Below are 23,599 nucleotides of genomic sequence, written 5' to 3'. Positions count from 1 at the left end.
TCCGGTTTATGCACTCTAGGACCCTTATTCTGAATTCTTTTTCTGCCATGTTGCATGCCTCTGTATTACTTAGCTGCTTTTCTGGAGAGTCCTCCTTCTCTTTCCTTTGGGGGTTTCTTTGTCTACCCATGTTTGATCTCACTGACATATCTAGACGTTGAGTCATTCAGTGGCTGCTCCCTGGGTGGCAGTGACTCCTTGGTCTGTGGTTGCTCTTCGGGCGGTTGCGGTAGCAGCTGCTCTTCAGTTGGCAGCAGCTCCTCTGGTGGGTGCTGTTCACAGCTGTGGTGGCTCTTCTGGCTGGTGGGGCGAGGTTTCACGTAAAGCTGCTGTTCCTCAGCAGAGGGTGTTGGTGCTCAGGAGGTTGCTGTTGCTTGGATCTGCTGCGTTGATTTAAAGGCACAAAATACAACACAACAAGGCACCACGTACCAGGCACTATACACAAATATATTCACGATATTAATAACCCCAAATAAAGGTGACCACCTGAATTAAGAGAATTAGGGGATAAGGAAGAAGGAAGAGAAAAAGATAAAAGAGAAAAAAGAAAAGAAAAGTAGGGACCAAAAAAAGGAGTGCAAAAATGAAATTGGGAAAAAGGAGGGGGGAAAATAAAAGCGAGAAAAGAAAAGAAAAGAAAAAAAAGAGTGAAAAGAGAGAATGAAGTGGAAGAGGGGAGGAGACTTATTTTATATGAGGAGAATACTCCTATAGAACAGCCATTAATCCCAACAAATTCCAGCAACAGCTCCCTGGAGATGAATGCAAACTAGAAACAACCAATAATATAACGATGAAAATAGAATGGAGAACACTAATCCCAAAATAAAATAAAGAGAAAATAAAATGGCACTTTAAAAAAAATGGTAAAATGGTAGCAGTAATAATACTGGTTAAAAATAAGAAGGTAGTAATTAAAAGGGTAAAATCAGGTGATGGAAAAAAGAAGAAAGAGAAAAAAAAAAGAAAAGAAAAAAAAGAGAAAAAAAAATTGGTTTCTTAGTTAAAAGGTGAAAAAAGAAAAAAAAATTGCAGTAGTGAAGGTCCTTCGGTTCTTCTATTCTTCAGTGTGGCTCGCCTTAGACCTTTCCAGGGGAGTTCTGCTCTTCCCGGCTGCAAACCGTCTCACCAGCTGAGCAATTTCACCAATTCGGGGTGGATGTTACTAGTTTCAGCTGCTCACTCCATTTGCTCCGGGACACGACCTCAGGATTTTTGTGAGAACAAAATTCAACCGAGTATATTTGAAGATTTTTTAATTTAATTTATTGGGGGTGACACTGGTCAACAAAATTATATAGGTTTCAGGTATATAATTCTGTATATTGCATTGTGTGTTTACCACCACAACTCAAATCTCCTTCTGTCACCATTTACCCCCATTTACCTTCTGCCACCTCCCTCCATCCTCCTTTCCCTCTGGTAATCACCATACTGTTGTCTGTGTCTATGATGGTTTTTTTTGTTTGTTATGTTTTGTTTTGTATTTTTTTTTGTTTAATCCCTTCACCTTTTTCATCCAGTCCCCCAGCTCCCTTCCCCTCTGACAACTGTCAGTCTGTTCTCTACCTATGAGTTTCTACTTTGTCTGTTAGTTTATTTTGTTCATTAGATTCCACTTATGAGTGAAATCATATGGTACTTCCTTAAATTTGAAGAAATGATTGGCTTTTTAAGTGATTCATGGATTGGGCAGCATCCCAGCTAGCAACTACAGCAGCGCTCTTAGAGGTCCTGCAAAACGGAAAGCTTTTATAGGAAGAAAGGTGGGGCTAGGGAGCTATTAACAAAAGAAAATAAACCAGCATTTCTAGGCCAGGACATCCTTTTTTCAGGGGAGGCAGGCAAAGGTCTTATCATGCAGGTTGCCTCTTGATCCTACGGGGAAAGAGAAAAGCGCTCCAGGGACAAAGAATGTTGCCCAGAGAATTCCAGACTGGTTGACTGAGATTATATTCCCAGTAAAGGTCACAACTGCAATTAGGTCAGATATTAAGTTTAGGTTTGGTACCATGGGCTTTAGCACAAGTAATGCCATTTGTGGGCTTGTGGTGTTAACAATTGAGAGGCGGTAAATTGGAATGTGGCTCTTTTTATGGGCTTTTCCTTGGGTGTGTACATGCAAATTGTTTCCAAAGGATTCTGGGACCTGGTGGTAGCTCACTGCAGGCTCATTCGGAAAGCCCAACCTGAGAGTGTGCTTTGCCCTCTTGTGTCTAAACCTGATGGGTGGTAGGAAGAGTGAAAGAGGAGGAAAGAGCAGGTAGATAAGTCTGATAACTGACTGTATTCAGGGTGCCTTGAGAATCGCACATAGTTGAGAGTCATGTATACGTGGTTGGATCTAATGAGAACTATGTAAGTCCCTTGAGATGCTTCCTTAATTCCTAACTGCATATAAAGTTTGTTATAAATTAAATGAAACCAAGAGGAAGCAATCAGCTTACTACAATCTGAAATAAGGGAATTCTACAAATCAAATGAGCCTATCATCTTACTCAAACAAAACAAAGACATTTAAAAAATGGTTATAAAATAAAAAGGTACTTAAGAAATTGCCCTAGCTGGTTTTGCTTAGTGGATAAAGCGTGTCGACCTGCAGACCCAAGAGTCCCGGGTTCGATTCTGGTTGCAGGTTGCAGGCCCTGTTCGGGTCGTGTACAGGAGGCAACCAATCAATGTGTTTCTCTCATATCGATATTTCTCTCTGTCTTTCCGTCTCTCTTCCACTCTCTCTAAAAATCAGTGAAAAAATATCCTCGGGTGAGGATTAGGAAAAAGAAAAGAAATAGTGAAATGATCTTTATTGGCATCCTGATTCAAGCAAACCAAGCATGTTAAAAAGGACATTTTGCTGACAGTTGGGGAAATTTTAATATGGACCAGGTACCAGACAACAATGTTAATGTTAATTTTTCAAAATGTGGAAATGGCCTTGTGGTTATGCTTTTTTTTTTCTTTTTAATTAAAAAAGGCCTTATCTGTTAGGGATATGTATTGAGGAATTTACTTGTGAAATGATATCTGGGATTTGCTCTCCCTAGTTACATGAAATACATCTTTTATTATTATTATTGATCCCATATTACAGATAAGAAAGTTGAGGCTTTTAGAGAAATCAGGTAACCTTTCAAGTCCACAGAACCATGAAAAGCTAGAATTGGGATGTAGACCCAAAGTAGTGTGCTTCTAGAACCTACACACTTAATTATTATGCCCAATTACCTCCTGAAGGGATAAGCTGATGTTTAACTTGGTAGAGACACAGTGTAAGACTTGTTCTTTTAAATTATATGTGTGGTAGGTTCATACCATAATATTCAAAGTCGAAATTTATTCAGGGAATTGTTCAATGCTAACATCAATGTCACATAACAGAATTATATGTTTTAAGTGTTAAGAAAATTTTCTAACTTCTTTTTATGTGCTTTAAAATGTCTCTACTCAACAAAAATGATTCGTTAACACTTACTAGTAGCTGTACTATTTTATATATTAAAAAATTGCTAATTCTCCAGTCTCACTTGGCATTCTTCTTTTCATCATGCTCCCCCCAACCATAGAGAATTGGACATCCCTTCTGGTTGGAAATTGCCCCTCAGTTTTGCCTAATCACCTTTGGCTCATTGTTCAGACTCCAGTGCAATTGTCACTTCCCAAGAAAGCCTGCCATGGTGTTCTCCATGTGGGCAAGAATGTGTTGTTGGGCAAAAAAATGTGTTGGTTACCATCACAGCTAGCACATTGCCTGGCACATAGTAGATATCAATGAATACATTTGTTTAATGAATGAATGAATGAATGAATGAATGGAAAACTATAGTCTTATTTCTGAACTAAGAGATAAAATGCACCAAGTTTTCATTTCAGTTCTTAGTCTGTTTCCTGAGATATAAGGGGAACTGACTAAGCACCTCAGTAGAGAGCGCCATATACACCATACCAAGGAGTCATGTTGAACACTTTTGTCTTGTTCAGTGGATCCAGCAAATCGAAGGAGCAGAAGCTGCCCTGCACCAGAAAATGATGGAATTGGAAAGTGACATGGTGAGTACAAAGATGAGGTATCATAAAAATTAAAGGGAAGTTGAACAGGCCAATGGGAAATGACTGCTTTCCACCAGTTTTATTTGGCAGTGATGAAAGTTTGTAGCCTTCCATTATTTTGTGTACTCACTGTGGAACAAAGTTCCCAGAAATCTTCAAGAACTGTTTATATTGAAAATACCCTTGAAAACTCTTTAAATGCACAAATATTAATTACACATTCAGCCTGTACTGTGCACTATTCTAGGCATTGGAGCTCAGAGGTACTCAGGACAGTCACCAGCAAAATGGGTCTTGCAGGCGGTTATGTGCTGAAGGCAGTCATACACACAAAGAAATAACTGACTGTACTTGGGGCTGTATTATATGCAAAGATATATTTTTAAATACTAATGGGAAAATGTGCACAATCTGAGAGGCACACAGAAGCTGAGGACTCAAGGGAACATTAGATTTGTCTCCAGTTCCTACTGGCTCTGCCTCAGGAACAGACACCCATTAAGTAGCATTGTGGTGGTGGGTAGGATCGCCGCCACTCTCGGAATTCTTATCTATCTTTGTGTTTGCTAATCATACACAGATGTCATCAGATGAATTTTTCATTATCCAACTCTGCTAAATTACATTTCATAACATCCTTACCTAAATACACTATCATAATATATTTGCACAGATATACTTATTAGTGAACATTTATCTTATCAAAATCTATACTCTTGGATTGGCATAAAAGTCCTTTAAAGCATTGTTCATTCTGTCTTTTGTGCTTCTTTCTATTGATTTTCACATTGTCTGTGTGAGACGCTGAAAGTTGAACTATTTCCCTAACAGACAAAATCGATGACCCTACAAATACTGGTGATTTGTCTTGTGATGGAATTAGAGAAAACACTGATCAATATGATTATATATCACTTTCTGGTTAACTAAGCTGACTCTATTTATCAACATGGCCCTTTTTTATAGGAACAATTCTGCAAAATCAAAGGCTATCTGGAGGAAGAACTAGACTACAGAAAACAAGCTCTGGACCAAGCATATATGGTAGGTACAGCAAGCACTCAAGAGACTCAGAGTGTTTACATCAAATATTATGGAGGAAAACATCTGATTTAATTTGTCATGCCACATACTCAAATAGGCCATAGCGTGCAATGGTTTATTTATTCAATGGTTTCCAATTCTTATTTTAGAAAATATATCTCTAGCTCTTTGCTATAATATTAAAATATTCTTATAATACTTAATAAATATTTAATTTTACTTTAAAATTTTTAATTAAATGTATATCATTTAATTAAATGGATGGCCATGTAGATTAAAGAGAAAATGAATTAAATCCATTGGGGAGCCTAATTTAGTGGTAGACTAATAAAGTCTTTAATGTTTGTTATATACTTTTTTTTTTAAAGACTTTGGCTTTATTTTTTTTTAAAATATATTTTATTGATTTTTTACAGAGAGGAAGGGAGAGAGATAGAGAGTTAGAAACATTGATGAGAGAGAAACATCGATCAGCTGCCTCCTGCACATCTCCCACTGGGGATGTGCCCGCAACCCAGGTACATGCCCTTGACCGGAATCGAACCTGGGACCTTTCAGTCCGCAGGCCGACGCTCTATCCACTGAGCCAAACCGGTTTTGGCTGTTATATACATTTTTAATTCACTTATTTCCCACAACAACCCTAAGAGGTATAGGTGATATTATTCCTCTATTACATATGAGGACATAAGGAATCTGCCCAAACTGGTAAGTAGGTAGTGTTTAGATCTGACTGCAGACATTGTGGTCTTAACTACCATAATCCAGCCACCATAAGCAAAGCTGTATCAGTAAATCGGCTATTCCTTCTCTCCCACAGATCATGCTGAGTGAGGAGCACGCTTAACTCACTCTCCTGTACAAAAGTCATAACAAGCAATTCCTAATATTGGACGAGAGCTTGCATTTCTTCTGTCCACATGCAAACCCCCCATCATTAATCCACAACAATGACTCAAGAGAAAAGGGCAAACTCAGAAGAGGAACATTTCAGGGAGTTGCTTGCAGAAGTTTTTCTAATGCTTTCCTGGAAGCAGCCTGAGTCACTTTTGGGAAAAGAGTGAAGCACTTAGTTTCTGCTCATAACAAAGATAAATTGGTATTTCCCCTACAAGATGAATAAGAGGTTCTGAGCATAACTTGATGGGGAAAAGAGAGAATGAGTTGGTCACTAGAGAATAAAGAAGGAAACGGTTCTTCCCCTCCTTCCCACCCTTTATCCTTGCCTCCTCTACCTGTACATAAAACAATTAGGCTGTGTGTACTCATTCAGACAACAGCACTTAACTTTAAAAAGATGAGATCTGCATAATCTATGACAAGAGTTAGGAAAACATCCCTCGCCAGGGCATGTCTGTTTACCTCTGTCAAAGTCACAGGGAACAAGATTTTGGCAACTGTGTCTGAAACATATTTCAAAAAAATCCAAAACTGAGATGTAAGGAAGAGTAGACTCTTCATCTAAAACAAGAGAAGTCTTGCCCAAGCGGTGTGGCTCAGTGGTTGAGTGTCGATCTATGAACCTGGAGGGCACATTTCGATTCCTAGTCAGGGCCCATGTCCAGGTTGCAGGCTCGATCCCCCAGATCGGAATGTGCAGGAAGCAACCAATCAATGATTCTCTCTCATCAGTGATGTTTCTATCTCTCTGTCCCTCTCCCTTCCTCTCTGAAATCAATAAAAATATATTTTTAAAAACAGACCAATTCCAGAGACTCCAGGCCATTTTTAGATCGTATTTCCTGATTTTTATTTTAAGAAGAAATATGGGGATTATAAAGCCATCTTCAGGTACAGAGGTCTGTCATGTGGAAGAGTCGTTGCATTTTGTGCATTAAATTTACCTCTAGTTTCAAGTATTTTATTCCAACTTTGACCACTTTTCAATACTTATTTCTAAAAATGTGGCCACTGTAATAGATGTCTTTAAATATTTGAAGGGCTGTCAAATGGAAGAGAAAACAAACTTATTTTCAGCTACATTTCAGAATAGAAGAATGTACAGTTATTATAACAAAGTAAGAACGTTTTAAAAATGAAAGCTGTCCAAGAAAAACAACAAATTTCTCATCATCTAAGAAGTTAACATATTGGATAAATGATTCTTATGGACTCTTATAAAGGGGATTATTATATGGGTAGTTAGTTTGAAAAAACTAGGAAATGAATTTAATTGCTATGATCCTGTAAGACTAACGTAACACATCTCTTCCCATACACACACGTATGTGTACACTCACACACCACATAGAAAATGCTCAATTCCAAAGTTAGACTTTTCTCCTTTTATTTGCCAGAGAATCCAGGAACTAGAAGCTACTTTGTACAATGCTCTGCAGCAAGAAACTGTTATCAAGTTTGGTGAACTGCTGAGTGAGAAACAGCAAGAGGAGCTGAGGACGGCGGTAGAGAAGCTACGGCGGCAGATGCTGAGGAAGAGCCGAGAATATGACTGTCAGATCCTTCAGGAGAGAATGGAGCTCTTGCAGCAAGCCCACCAGGTGAGGATGAGTGACTTCTGCGTAGGGTTGGTACTAAGCAAGTGGGACTCAGTACCAAGTACACAGTACTGCATATGGGTGTGGAGAGGCCCAGGAGTGAGACGCTATTTTCAGAGTAAAATAAATCACTTTTGTTTTCTGCTTACCTTTAGATAAGGGAGGACTATTTTGTAATGCTTCCATCTTAAGAAAATGGGCGTTGTAGAAGCACTGCATTTTACTACTGTTTCTGCAACTGCTTTGTCACGAAATACCCTTTGACTCTCATGGAGCCTATTCTCCCTGTTATGCAGGAAGGCAGGACTTCTTCCAGGACAGGACTAATGCTTTCCTCCTGTTACTCAGCCCAGCCCATACCTAGTCTGATCACACAATCTGAATGGGGTGAAAGAACACAAGGGCCTTTCCCTTTATTCCCAGAACAAACAGCAACAAAGCTTGGAAGGTGCCACTTACTTCGGGCATTTGCTGCATGCCAGCAAGTAAACTAAGGGCTCTACTCACATCATTTCATTTAATCTACAAAAGAGCCCACAAAGGCAAATATCCTTAATATCCCAATTCAAGAGAGAATGATTCTGAAATAAGAGCGCTTAAATGGTTTGCCCAAGATGACATGGATAGTAAGCAACAGAACCAGAATTGCAGCGCAGGTCCACCTGACCCCAAGGCCACTGCGTGTAACCACTTTCCTAACTGACGGATGCAGCTTGAGTTGTGTGTGATTTGTGATTCATCTACACCAGCGAGGTTCAAAATGGACACCCAATATTCATTTATAGCCCAGATTCTTCATCCAACTCTTAGTTTATGTCTTAGCTTAGATGGTGAGGAAAAGGTCAAAGGTAGATTCCATAAGAATTCCAGAATTGGAAGTGCCAGGCTATATAGCATTTGTCACGCAGAAGCTGTAACAAGCAACTGGTATAAAATCCAGATGGGCTCCACAAGAAGAAGGAATCATGTGGTCATCAGAGATCAAGGTAAGTGGAAGAGGAACAGGGGTTATTTGATAACATCAATAAGAACAGTGCGTGGGCAACTTAGCATTTAGCACACCTCAGATGTAGCCGGGAGCTTTGCGGCTCACAGACTCTCCAAGATAACAGGGAACTCTGAAGCCATTTGTCTAGTTGACAGACAAATTCAAAATAGTCCTGGAACTTTATTGTCTTCAGGATTAGTTGGGTTATTTTTTTCATGTTTGCTTTTTCCCTGATTTATCAGTTCCCTCCTTGAAATTTTTATGGAAGTGTAATCTCTACTGTGTATTATGAGAACTGGCCAGTTGTGTTTTGTGAGGAAATTCCTTCCTGAAACAGAGTTAAAATAAGGTTGAAAAGAAAGGTTAGCAAAAACCAATGGGCTTGTTTGCATTTGTGTTAGCTTTAGCCAGTTTTTACTGTAGTAACAACCAACCAAAAATCTTAATCCAAATGGTTTACAACGACGTTTGTTTCTTGTTCACTAGTTCTGATTCACACTGTCCCTGCTAGGAGGCAGCATTCCACAAGTCACATCCCACCCGCCAACACCGGTCCCATGGTCAAGCCCAAGCAGAATGGGTGGGGACTGTATCTCTCACGAGGAAAGGGTCTGCAGGGATAGACCCAGTAGAGAGGGTTAGCAAATCACTTCCACCACAGGTGCAAATAACTTCCACCACAGGTGCATTTTGAAAATGTAGCAATTGGGTATGAAAAAAATGTATATGTGATATTTCCAGTTGCTAATACTATTGCTGATGTTTTTATAGAAAGTTGACTGTTTTAGGTTGGAGAACAATCTTTTGGTTCAACTTAATATCCACTAATGCTTTTCCTTTTTCTTCTTTCTCCAGAGAATCCGTGACTTAGAAGATAAAACAGACATCCAGAAAAGACAGATAAAGGACTTAGAGGAAAAGGTAGGTGTTAAGGTCAACATCTATTTTAACTCTACTTTATAATCAGAAATTAATGCCAGTTTCACTCCCTGTGTGTGTCCTTTCTTTGGTCTCGGGTGCTGTGTACTTTGCGTAAGCAACTGTATAGTCGTAGGCCTCACCTTGAGTCAGGCACCAGGATCCCAGAGTAGGTGCTGCCCGAGGTATTTTGTGTTTTGTGTTTTCCCATTCTTTTCTGTAAGTGTTTTCTCTCCTCAGTGTCCTCTTCTTCATCTTTATTTCCTTTTCAAACATTTCTTTTGAGTTTTGTTATTCTGCTTTCTTTTAAAAATATGTTTAGCGCCTTTTAAAAAATCCCATTATTACTCATAAAAAGCCCTTCATTCCTGATACTGCAGTTTCACTTCAAAAATAAATTCATAAATGTAGATTGACATATGATAATTATGCCCTCCTGTCATTTCCTCATGTCATTTCCCCCAGTGGTCTAGAAAAATCACTGCTTCTTCCAAGCGAGCCAGCACTTTTGGAGGGTTAAAGCATAGTCTTTCTTAAAGAGGACATTTGCAGATGTGTGTGTGGTGGGAGAAGGGACACTTGTGCAGGGGTACTAAACAAGCTCTGCGATGAATTAAACAGTCTGGCACAACAAAAAGTTTTCCTTCCGGGGATGCCAGGAGCGCCTGCTGAGGAACACAGCGAAGATTGCAAGAGGTTTTCCCTGAGTTCCAATCTGATGGGCTCGAAGTAGCTGCCTGATCCCTACATCGCAAAATAATATAACGCTTTCCTGTACCTTCCATAGTCACCCAAGAAGAAAATAGCAAACCATGTGGCATTTCTGAGACTATGGTTAGAACTTGGTTCATCCCAAGTTGCTTCTGTAGTTGTCTACATATGTGAGTTCAGATGGAGCTGGAGGGGAGCTATTAGCCAGACCATCAGCACCTGGATTCTTATGTAGACCGGTCTTCAGGTACTTATTTGATGTTGGGTAAGACCCCCTGTGTCTAAGCCGTGTCTCTAGAATAGGGATGATAACACTTGCATTCACCTCCTCTCCATGAGGAACAAATTAGTGGTTGGTGAAAACAGTAAGAAAGTCAAATTTTAAAGTATAAATTTTTGAAGTACCAAATGTAAAATATACTTCTGCAGATTTTTAAATTTAAATTTTCCTCATTTCAGAAGTGTGCTATTTAGTTCTCCAGGATTGAATGAGGCAAAGGTAAACAAGGACTTAGTCTCATTCCCCAAGTTTTTGGCAAGAAGACCCACAAAAGGCAGGATTTCCCTGCAGCCTGGTTGTCAGAGGACACGCGATGTCTTCCAGTTTCCACATTTTTGATTGGCGAGTTCTTGGCTCTAGTCATTCTCTCTGCTAATCCTTAAACAGCCCTGGGGCTGGCTCAAGGACAAAATCACAGCTAAGACTGTTCTGCCCCCAGAAACTTTAGTTCAGTTCAGTTCCCATTCAACTGAGGAAAACAAACACAGGATTTTATTTTTTTTTAAATCTACAAATGTTACCCCAGTGGCCATTCTCTTAATAAACCCCATAATGTTGGGAGGAGGGAGATTAAGATTATGTTTAGTTCAGAATTCCATGTGAGCTTTTCATTTTATGGATCTGACCTTCCTAAACATTTATGATAATGAGACAATATACTTAACAGAAAATATGGATTCTTTAGTTATCAAAGCAACATATACCACATATAGGAGTAAATTAAGTCACTTCAAAAATAACCTAGTTTGTTTCTGATTAGAATTTGAATGAGAGATGAACACCTTCTATTCTTCTATTCACTTGACCTCAGTTCTACTCATCTACAAGCCTAGTAAAAATGCTAAAGATCACTTATGTCAGAGATAGTCTCCACTCTTTTCCTTGGAATACTTGAACACCTCCTCAAGGTACATAAAATATCCTTTCTTTGTTCCTAATTCCCATGCACACCATTAATATAAATCAGGGGATAACAGCAAACAGCAAAATTGCCCCAAATGTGCAGTTTTTCATCATATCCAAAGCACTTCCACTTCCATCAGCTCATTTGATTCTCATAATTATTCTGTGATTCAGACACAGCGAAAATAATGATCCCCTTAATAAAACAATAACCCAGAGATTAAACAACTTTCCCAAGATTGTATAATCACTCCATGGCTAACCAGGACCAGAGGTCTGCCCACCACACTGCGTAGACTAAGAATCTCATTACAGGCTGAGCGGTTGGGCATCTCCTCATTCATGCCCGAGAGGTAGTGCCGATATCTGACCTTCTCCTGGGAATAGTGGAAGCCTCCATTCCTCTCCTTCTCCATCCTCTCCTGCGACAGGTGCCACCATACCCCTCTTCATCTTCAAGGAGTGAAATAAAAAGGACGTTTCCTGCATTTTAGACTAATAGACTAGTCACTGCTACATGGCTCTTAGCACCATGTTTACAACTTGTTCATACAATTTTGCCATAGTGAAGCAAAAGCCTTCTAAACAGTGACATTAAAGGAATATGCAAATAACATGCCCCTAATATGAGAATGCTGTACATGCCATACAGGAAGCCTTGCAACAGAATGCTCCTAGAGATTGAATACAAGGCAAAGACTTCCTGCCTCTGTAAGAGTAAATCACTGAAGAACTCAGTTTTGGAAAAAACTGACCTCACCTGTGACCTGTTATAATTAGTATAGAGTTGGTTATATACTAGTGCTACACAAGATCTGTTGGTCCATCAACTATCTGCTTCTCTAGTGAAGATTCTTGGTGAAGATAAACAAATCAGGCTTCATTTAACTTCTGTAGGTCAAGTAAAGTGAGATCTATCTCAGAAGCATGAAGGCTGGAACTACATCGTATATTCATTATCCAAAGTGTCACCAATGTATAGGCAGATGTCACACCCAATAGGATGGCCACACAAACCCACTGGTGCAGGACAGACCCAGTTTACACCTGTTGCCCTGGGGTAATTACTGATAGTATCCCATTTCCCTCTCTGGAGTATCCCACTGTGGCTAATTTGTCATATGTTTACCCTACATAATACTATTCTTCCAGATGAGCCTTAGTCCTAAAACCTAACACACTGACCAATCAATGACAGCATTGAGTGATTAAGTGTATGCTCTGATCATATTTTGTGTTTTTGAAATAATCTTCCATGCATTAAAAATGAGACAATAACATATAATAGAGTAAGACTTGGGAGGTCCATTCTCTAAACTGAACTATGCCATGAAATTAGTCTATTGATGAAATGATCTGTGCTTTTTTTCTGTAGTTTTACAATTAAGGGCTTACACCAATTATCTGTAAGACCCTCTCAGAATTCTAAAATGTATGAGTCGATGTTAGCTGAACACCAGTTAGTTATTCATTGTGTTGCTTTGCCAGTAGACAAGTAAAAGGTATGTTTTTTTGAAACAAAAGCTACTTGGTGTTATGTGAGAAGTGATGAGATGAACAGTGTGGAAAAGCTGAGGGTTGTACTACCTGGATAGCACGACAGAAATTCAGATTTACATAATCTTCTTCTTTTTCTTCTGCAGTTTCTGTTTCTATTCTTGTTCTTCTCTCTTGCCTTTATTCTATGGCCTTGATGTCAAGGTGCCTCTTAAAGGTAAGATTCCATTTAATTCTCAAAATGTGGTTCTGATAGGTATATACCTGTAGTTATTAGGCCCATGTTTAAAAAAATGCACATGGTTTGATTAGCTTAGATGCCATAAAATGAGAAATGGATCGAATCCAGTTGGGTGTTTATTGGGGAAGTATAGTGAGAATCAAGATATTTTTTTCTAGTAAACAGATTTGCTTTGGGAATCTCGATGTCTATGGATCTCAGTCTTCTCATCATAATCATTACACAGAGAGTTGCTTCCATGTCTTCAAAATGAAGAAACATATTTTCAGTATCTTTTCCAGTTTGAAAATTCTGATATCTGTGAATCCTAACAAACTAATAAATGATTGATTTTTTTAACTCTTTCTCCCCATCTTTCTTCATCAAAACTCAGGAAAGCAGGAAAGTAAAATTGGATCTTGGGTTTTCAAATAAGATTATTGTCAATGTCAATTTAGAGGAAGAAAATAGAATAGTCTTATTGTTGCTAAATCAAGTCCATGTCTAAGTAGTCTTAGACAGTGATTCTCAATGCCATTTCAAATAAAGATTCTATGGTCTTCCTGTGACTTAACTTCATGAAGCAGATTACTGGGTAGATAGTGGGAGAGAGAGCAAGGATTGATCTATACTTTTAACAAACACATCAGGTGATTCTGATGTCCACCCAGGTATGGAGACCACAAATCTCAATACCATCACTTAAAAATGAGAACAGGCTAGCTGCTATTCTCAATACATTTATCACGGCCTGTGACAGCTTTGGTTATCCTATTAAGTTATATTAGTCAAGGATCTTTCCTGGACCTCGTGTTATTTAAGCTTTTCTATAAGTGGAGGAGAGACACGTTCTTTTTCCATGAGCATCAACTTGGCGACCTGCAGGTGGAACACACAAGCAGAAGGGCTTTGGCGTGTACAAGGGAGTTAGGCAGATGTGCCCAGAAAGTTATGTCTTCCTATAACCAACTCTTTGGCTTGATTCCATCCAAAATATTTTCTTCACAGGCTGACAGATACCCTTCATCTGACATGAAGGCTGGTAGCCTTGCAGCACATAAAGAAGAGGGCTGAGTCTCTCAAATTGAATGAGAATATCTTAAGTGAAATGGGTGAGATTCTCTAAGAAAGGATCAAACATTCAGAGAGTCAAAAAAACAAGCAGCCCTCCCCCAAAGAACAATAAATAAAGAGGCAAATAAAGTTCATGAGACACAAGTACTACATGGGGGGTTAGGAAAGAAAATTCCAACTTTATAAATGAATACCAGGTGGGAAAGGAGTAGGTTTGCACATGGACATCAATCATGGTGAACACTTACTTACGTGGCAGGTACTGTGTTAAGCAACAGATACACATATCCGCACAAAATCCCCTATAAACCAGGTGATAACAGCAAATTGCCCCAAATGTGCAGAATTTCACGATATTCAGGGCACTTCTACTTCCATCATCTCATTTGATTCTCATAATTGGTTGCTTTAGTTGTTATTTTTGTTTTGTTTACCAGTTGGAGGAACTGTAGCTTGTAACTTTCCCAAGTCCACACAGCTACAATTCTCAGGCCTAGGATTTGTACCTGGACAGCCTCATTTTAGAGACCACTTTTAACCACCACACTACTGCCTCACAAATGAAAGAGGGCATTTCTCTCACATTCTGAGCATCATTTATGTTCATGTATATCAGCAACCAGAGGCATCCTCCCTGATGTGTGTGGTACTTCCCACTAAGTGGGTTTTGAAATTACGAGGCCCTCCTCTCTCTACCTTGTAATCCCTTGAGAGCTGCACAGGATTTGAATTGCTTTTCCTCCGGAATAGCCCTTAATTGACACTTAGTAATTATCTGTTAAATAAAAAAAACAGTATTAATAATATAGCAAATTAAGTAGCAGTATATCTGGGTGATATAAAGTATACACAGGAGAACAGCTGAGTAGTTTAGAGTGTGCAGCCTTAAGGTTACTCAATTTACAGAAATGTAACATTTTGGCAGACTGCCTTTAAGTCCATTTGTATTATTATTAATTATTGTTATTTTAAATCCTCACCTGCAGATATGTTTATTGATTTTAGAGAGAGGAAGGGAGAGAAAGAGAGAGAAAAAAATATCAATATGAGAGAGAAATCAATTGGTTGATTGTACATGCCCTGTCTGAGAGATCTAACCCTAAACCTTTTGGTGTATAGGGACGACACTCCAACCAACTGAGCCACCCAGCCTGGGCAAGTCCATTTGTCTTTTTAAAACCAACATAGTTTTACTCAAATGGATTTTCATGACAAACATGAAAGACAGAAATTATACATGTGCGATTTGAAACAGAATTTAGGATTTATCTCTGAAAGTGTATAAGTTGAAAGTTTGCAAGTAAAAGACTTTTGTACTTACATACATATTTTAAATATACAAACACACACATACACTATACATACACATATACATGTACACACCTTACAGTACCTTTTATATACATTGAGACCAGTTTTCTTATTTACCAGAGAATATGGGAATATTATAACTGTAACTAGTTATTTAGAACTCTCATCCCAGTAGGATGTAAATATGAACATAATCTATATTTCTCAAAACATAGCTTAAACTCAGCTTCTGCCTTATTTCCCTCTTTCGTCCTTTAGTTGACTCTTAGGTTGGTTCCCAAAATTTTTAGTCACCTTCAGTTCTTAGAATTCTAGCTCAGATTAAAAAATTCTGTCTTTGCCTCTGTTTAATCTCACTTCTTCCCTTATCTGGGGTGGGGGTGGGGGGTAAGGATAGGGGGAGGGTGTTCTGGCTCTAAACCAAGAGGTCACCAGGTGAAATCCTGGTCAGGGCGCTTGCCCTGGTTGTGGGCTGGATCCCTAGTAGGGGGCCGCAGGAGGCAGCCAATCAATGACTCTCTCTCATCATTGATGTTTCTATTTCTCTATCCCTCTCCCTTCCTCTCTAAAATCAATAAAAGCTTTCCCTTCCCTCCTCAAGGCTCAGCTCCTCTGGAGGGCAGGGAAGAGGAAGCAGGGCAGGGGGACAGGCCTCTCCATTCCAATGGGGGCCAATGCTGTTCCTCTGGATATTACCGACCAGGTCTCAATGTCCTTTTGAAGGGAGGTGATGAAAGACTGACCATTAGGGGGACATAGGTCTGAGCTCCTCAGCAGCTGTGCAGAACATGCTCACTGCACTGTTCCCTGACTGATGGAGGCCCCAGCTCACCCACTGCCACTCTGGATGCCACCATGGGGGTCCCAGTCACAGCTTCTTGCTGGGGAGGAAGCTATTGCTCCCATCTCTGCCCATCATCCCCCTCCAGTTCTCTGCACAGATAGACAAAGGAAGATGAGCACTGCTCTGTAGTGGAGGGGTAGAACACGAGTCTCCTTTGTACAAGTACCGCCAATCTCTCATTGTGCCTTTTGGTACTCCCCTCCCTGCCACAGTGCGCTCTCATCTCAGCCACTGCGCTTCCTAACTACGGGTCCCCTCTGGGGCTCTATCCCTCCTTTATTGCAGTTGAATCTGGTCTTTTGGAGCAGACCAAGTGGCTCTGCAAATGTGAATTCCAAATACTTCTGGCCCTCACGTATGTCCGGAATTTCTTTGAACCTTTAATTTGCCTCTAAACGAAGCACCGAAAGTGCTAAGTGCCTCCTGTCCCATCACTTCAGATCTTGGTCACCATTCCTAGGCGCCAGTAAAATCCCGCTATGGAATCAGTATCTTCGTTATACAGATGGGGAAGTTAAGGCTTTGAGAAGTTAAATAACTTGTCCTTGGACAGACATACAGTGAGAACATGGGAATCCCATTTTCTCTGTCCATGTCATTCAGACTCTGAAAGCTTTTCTTGAAGGAAACACTATGTCCTAAACTTCTACCCAAGTGAAACCCAGACACATGGATTTAAAGAGGAACAGGGCCAGGAGTGCTGACTGGCATAGCCCAGAGAAGTACCTTTTCAGGGACATACCGTGGATCAACCAGGAAACCTGTGTGACAAACTTCATAGGGAATCCTCAGGTCAGGACTTAGAGTGGAGGCTGCCACCGGATACAATTGTTGGGGTGGAAATGTGACATCAAAGGAAGTCGCTGACAGGCACAGACAGACCTGCTTTTTAAAAAAAAAAAAGCTTTTATTGATTTTAGAGAGGAAGGGAGAGGGATAGAGAAATAGAAATATCAATGATGAGAGAGAGTCATTGATTGGCTGCCTCCTGCGACCCCCTACTAAGGATCCAGCCCACAACCCGGGCAAGTGCCCTGACCAGGATTCGACCTGGTGACCTCGTGGTTCAGAGGTTGATACTCAACCACTGAGCCACACTGTCCAGGCCAGAACTGCTTTTAAAATAATATTTTAAATTAATATTTGGGGCATAATGATTCAATTGAGTTTCTTCAGGCCTCACCTTGGAAGGCCCGGAGGGAAAGGTACTAATGATACCTAATGTTTCAGGCCACTTACTGTGAGACAAGAACTGTTCATTGCTTTAGATGCATTATGTTGCAACAACCTTTGACATAGATCGTCTATTTTCTCATTTGAAATTAATGTAATTAAGCTTAGATACCTTCTTTATGTAACTTGCATAAGATCATACAACTCAAAGAGGTGGTAAAGAATAATTTTTTTTTCTTAAAAGCATTTTGTTTTTTTTCTTCTGTTTCAGCTATTGACAGAAATGGTGATTAAAGAATATTCCCTCTGTTTTACAGAGTAACCGAAAACACGGATAAAACCCCAGAGAGACAAATGCTTCTAAACCTTCAAAGATGGCAAAATGTTTACAGCAGTGAGAGAGAGAGATCAAAAGCTAAGAACTACCCTGTAGCCAGGACTACAACTGTGTATTTTAAAGCCATTATTCAAGGTTTCTTACTTGACAGTTCCTACATGACCCTGGTGAAAATCTACAATATATGCTGCATTTAATGAAACGTGTACATGTCAAGCCAGAAGAAAAGAACTATAAACATATATTGTGAAGGCAAAAAACAAATCAACCATGGAAACAGATTCAGCAGATCACACAAAGATGTGTCTTGGGCATGGAACCAAAGTTACAAAGAACCATTCTACCCCTGCTGTGCAGGGGGGTCATTTTAATGTAACACCACACCCCATGGAAACACTAGTCCTGAAATAAACATCATTTAAAAAAAAAATCAAAACAAAGAACAGAAACTAGGGTGGGTGGGAATGAAGCACGAGGAATACCTATGAGGAGCTATTTACAATAAAATGTTTCGTTTGAAAAGTCTGGTTTCTTACTACAGGGATTTGCTTTTTTGTCTTTATTATTGTTTCAAACTCAGGAACAGAGACCTCTGCCACGTGAGGGGGAAGGAAAGTGCTCCCCGGTTGGTTTTTCTGCCAAAGGCGGAGCAGGTGGAGTGCTTCCCACAGCTGGGAGATCTGAGCCGTGGCACACCGTGACCCCGACTGCCCTGGCGGCCAAGGCGGAGGACCTCAGCGAATGGGACATCAGACACAGAAGCAGACTTGATGCTTCCTTGACCTCCTGTCACATCTGTCTTGCTCCGGGATCAAGAGACTGATCTCATTCATGTTGAAAATGAAGAAGACGATGCTCTAAGTCACTAGCTCCCTGACTTAGTTCTATTTATAATACCAATATCTATAGGGGACATGGGCCAGAGAGCATCTCTGAATCTTTCCGTTTAACAAAATACTGGTTTTCAAATGGCTGCTTAGAATTGCCTGCAAATAAATGTCATATGATTCCAGTAAAACCACCATAGAGATGACAAGTAAACTTCTAACAACTTTTGAGTTTGCCACACAGGGATGTGAATATAAAACTAAATTATGATTGTTTTTTTAAATGTCCTGATAAGCCTCCAGGACTTGGATCTCTTGTCATTTAAATGGATAACATTGTTTGTTTTTCCCAGATTGCTGACAGCAACAAGATAGCTCTACTTTTTTATGTAGAAGTAACATTATGTTACTGATAAGGTTTGTTTTCTACCAGAGATAATTAAAAGACTGGTCCTTTTCCTAAGTTATGTAATACCGAGTCTTGGATTCAGGTGTGAGAGCAAATAAATGTTCCTGCAAAGCTAATTTTACACCTCACTTACTGTAGATAACAAAAAAGCCTCAATTTTTCAAATCGTCAAGGTGTTATTTACAGGGCTAGAGTTCCCATGCCTAGAGAATGTGTATAGGGAGCCAGAACCTCTTTCTATGAAATACTTCCCAAGTCCTCCCACACGTGGGTTCAGTATCTTATTCTTCAGTTTTAGCACTGGCGTTTTCAAAGCCAGCAAGCCACTGAAGAGTGTACAAGAAAAGCTGCAATGCTGAGGTCCGCTTTTTGTTTTTATATTGACTGCTGACACAGGTATTATTGGCCCAGTCACTTAACCTCTCTGTGCCTCAGTTTCCTCATCTGCAAAATGAGGTTAAAAAGCTTTTTTCATGAAGTTTCTTTCTTGCAATTCTGGAACAAGAGGTGCTTAAAGTAGCACAAAGTGCTTTGTAATTACTCTGACTGCGAATACTATTTGACTTCCTTGTATTGTTGAGAACGAGAGTCCCCCCTGTGATGACATAGTGCTTGGGTTGGGTTGGATCTAAGTCCTGCAGCACTGAAGCCTTCCCATCAAACCACCTGGGGCATTCCTAGCGATAAGGACTGAGAGGTCAGAGCCAAGGGCTGTAATAACCCACAGGAAGTGACATCATCTCGTGCTATTATTGAGCAAGATAGACGTGTGTGCCATCTCAGTGATGAGGATTTCTAGCTCTCCTCATTGCGTATGCAGGGCAGGATACAAAACTCACTTTCTCATCGGAGGGCCAGCCATAAAATGAGGGCTTGGAGTGAACTGATAGCATCACATAATTCATCGGATCACCCCTTCCATTTGGGGGGAAGGTCCGGTGATGTGTCCTACTGGGAATATCTAAGATAACTATCCTGCTGAATTATTTGTTCAGTTGGGTAGGTTCCGGATTAAATGTGAATAGTACATTGGTTGTGCAGACGGTGTGAAAGAGGGTGCCCTCCAGCTTGTGACCAAACCCTTTTGAACCTCAAAACATATGGGAGAGGATAAATTACCCTTCGTACCTTCGACTTTTCTCTTTCACTGTCTTCATTGCCATTCCAGGATCCATCTGAGCAAATTCATACTCCACGTCCTCCAGCAAACCTACGTTCCTTCTCTTCATCTTGCTTTCCCCACCAAGAAATTTGTAGTATAAATTTGACTTCCAAGTACTGGCTATGGTTTAAAGGATGAGAAAAATTTGTAAAAATAATGTGGTTTAATCATATATGCGATCTGCTATGACTCATTGCATCACTCACACAAATCACACAAGAGCAATGACATCTAAGCAGTTTTAGATGTGCTTAGGGAATATGTTGCTTAAGATCCAGGAAATTAGCAAATTTCTCTATATTGTAGGCTAACAGGTGATATGTTTGCCTAGTCTTACTCATGATCCTCAAAATTATTATTGGATAAGGTCAAATATTTTTATAGGTACACCTCTCTGTTACCCATTTCCACAATTACAAAAAAACAATAGCAAAATTGTAACTGATATCGTCACTCATGGATCCATGGAAATGGACCATATCTAAACGAGTGCTGCCCTTGTAAATGATGTTCAGAAAAAAAGAGTGTCTTACTGAGAGAGGGAGGCTTACTGTGGCCCTACTCCTTACAAAGAGCAGGCAATTCCCACTCGGATCTTTAATTTCTGCATCTTAACTATCCCACCACATTTGGCCAATTGGTTAGCCATCAGAACAGCATTCTTCAAGGTCCATTTACTTAAATTTTCTTAAAATAGTCATCTCTTGGAAAATAAAGATAATACTAAACAATACCAACAATACTAAAAAATAGTTTGAGATCAAATAAAAGCCCAAATTTAGCACAGTTATTCAAGACAGGAAATTTTTTATGGTAAAGGCGGGCGGGGGGGCGGATGGTGCGGGGCAGGGGGAGGATGGAAGACTATATTTGGCTATAATACTGGAAAGCATCTATTACTAAATTGACCAACTTTTTTTAATGTCACCCAATTTTTGTTTTTGGAAACACTGGAATTTGTTAAAAATAAGTATAAGATCTACTTTACCCTTTGTCATATAAGTGAAATTATTGCCAATAGTGAGATTTTAGGGAAGGAAGAATAAATTTCGCTTGATTTTTCTTCTACTCACAGATAACTTCACACAGGTGACGGGGTCTTCAGGAGGATAGAGGTGACCCAGAGGGCTCATGGGTCACTGCTGAAGCAGAAAGGGGACATTTGTTCTCCACTAGGAATAGAGGAAATCAAGGCTTGTCAAGTAATTTTTCGCGACAGTATTTCATTTCAACTTACTGTGTTTTCAGTTGAAAATACATCTCTGGCAAATGTGTCCCTTTTTGCCTACTATTGTCAACATTTTTTGTAAAACCACTGTGTAATCTATATACATTCAATGTCTTCAATGTAATTCATAAGATTATTGTTTGAAAATGAAGCAAGTCTTTTAAACCTGCCTGGGTTTTTATGGGAACTGTAAAAACACTATGCATCACTATTGTGTTGGTGTTTAAATAATTGGATCATGTGTGTTGTGTTACATGAAAATAGTTGGAAAGCATAGACGGTTTATTTTTTAAATATTTAATTGCATTTTTTCAATCTGTCAAAGAGCCGCACAGAAAATATATATATTTGCCTACTATATTGAATAACATACCTTTCGAGGGATCAGTAATCAAAGCAAGTCTTAGATGGCTGTGTGTGTAATGAGTTAATGCTTCCAGAACGGGCCAAGCCTTTCTAAAGAGAAAAAAGTAGGTCACAAGGTCTTGAGGGATGAAAGCTTCCATTCTGTTCAACTGCCTTGTCATTTCCATGTTACATATTGTCTTGAGAATGAATTTCAGGCATCTTGGCAAGAGGATTCAGACATACTAGAAGGTTGGCGTCGATCCTCTATGATTCCATTTGAGGACTGGGCAGGGCAAGATTCACTTTCCTCTGCTGCCTTTAGTTCAGCAGTTTAGTGTTGTTGAGTCCAATGTTCAATCAAAATGACTAAAGATAGAGTTCAAGGGGCCATGCTGCAGTAATAAGGAGGATAATGTGCTGTACTCAACACGAAACTCAGAAGTACAAGTGGTTGATGGCGCAAGGTTCCCTTTCTTCTTTGTGTTTTTGCATTGAGGTCTCTGTGCCCGTGCTTATATTTCCATCCTTATTGCATCAAAGTTCTGTAGGGTGGGAGTGCTACAGATAAACAACGTTGAGTCCAACTTTGCCTACACTCACGACTCCACAAACTTGCTAAATTGTGGATGTTGCAATTTCCCAAAAGCAGATCCACAGTATCCCCCAATAACAGCAATCACTGATTGGCATCTCACAAAATGTGCCTATTCCCCCCCACCCATGAACCATAATAATGAGGCAGATCAAAATCTAAACACTTTTATAAATATGTGATGTACATGTATATACACACATATATATTCTGTACATAGTATGATGGTGCGAGTGCTTCCTACGTGTGTGCTTCTGTCCTGGGGTTGAGGCGTTAAGGAAGGGTTTCCCCCCTGCTTCTGGGTAACTCATGTTTTTGTTTGGCATCTGCTGTCTGCTCTTCCCCTCCTTGCCTGCTTCCCTCTCTCCTCCTCGCCTTCTTTTCGTTACTACTATTCCCCGCTGTTGACAGAGACAAAGATCTACTTATTGGTTCTTTTTGCGCAGGCCCATAAACCAGCCTTGTAGTGATGCCGATGGTTTTCTGGGAAGAGCAACAGAAAGCCCAACACAATCTACAGCACTAATATTAGCCAAAAGTCTCATAGGTTTATCAGTTCAAAACCCCATTTGCAGAAGGGTTCATGCATGTTTAAACCTTCAAGATCCAATTCTGTGGGAACTCAAGTATAGAGCCAGTGTATTTGCATACACAACTCCCCAGGTGTCTACTGTATACATGTAGCCAGGGGGCCAATTTCTCAGAGCTTTCCTACAATCAACTGCCTCCACGGGGTTCTTTCTCTCCATCGCACTAGCATGACTCCATATATCGCTTCAGTGCTTGTTTACTAACAGGAGAAAAACATAAATGGACTGAGTTTCACCAGAATGAGCCTCTGAAGTCACTGAAGAGATACATGTATTGTATGTATTACCATAGAGATCGGAATCAGCTTATTGTATGTAAAGTTTTATGAATGGTTATTTTATAATTTATGTATTTAATATAGGAATTGATGAGCTCTGGTGTTTTGGTTTCTATACAAATAAAACAAGCTGCATTTTTTAAAACTTTATCTGGCATTGTTCATAGGTTTCTGTTTTGTGTTTAACTGAACGCTTACCTGCTTTTGAAAAACAGGGTGAGAGGCAAGTCGGGGCTGTCAGTATAACGTCAGGGGACAAACTCCACATGAAGGTGGTAAATGGGTTTCTCCTCATGTTTCCACTCGGACAGAGCTGC

The 23,599-nt window shown here is 39.8% G+C and overlaps 1 protein-coding gene across 3 annotated transcripts in view; it reads left to right on the top strand.

Annotated features, from left to right (window-relative positions):
* The window catches only part of JAKMIP2 (janus kinase and microtubule interacting protein 2), a 130,272-nt gene extending 111,899 nt beyond the window's left edge, over window positions 1-18,373 (top strand). For 2 of the 3 annotated variants that reach the window (XM_081091220.1, XM_081091218.1), the window contains 6 exons: window positions 3,982-4,050; window positions 5,017-5,094; window positions 7,392-7,595; window positions 9,436-9,501; window positions 13,036-13,106; window positions 17,829-18,373. In XM_081091220.1, the coding sequence (XP_080947346.1) occupies window positions 3,982-4,050; window positions 5,017-5,094; window positions 7,392-7,595; window positions 9,436-9,501; window positions 13,036-13,086 (468 nt within the window). In that variant the 3' untranslated portion in view covers window positions 13,087-13,106; window positions 17,829-18,373. The remainder of the gene's footprint in view (window positions 1-3,981; window positions 4,051-5,016; window positions 5,095-7,391; window positions 7,596-9,435; window positions 9,502-13,035; window positions 13,107-17,828) is intronic. The other variant, XM_081091219.1, reaches the window with a different exon arrangement.
* Window positions 18,374-23,599: the final 5,226 nt, after the last annotated feature.

Source organism: Myotis nattereri (genome assembly GCF_964212035.1).
Source record: "Myotis nattereri genome assembly, chromosome: 5".
In the NCBI taxonomy this organism is placed as follows: domain Eukaryota; kingdom Metazoa; phylum Chordata; class Mammalia; order Chiroptera; family Vespertilionidae; genus Myotis; species Myotis nattereri.
The sequence above is the reverse complement of the archived record's forward strand: the minus strand, read 5'-3'. Positions and strand labels throughout refer to the sequence as shown.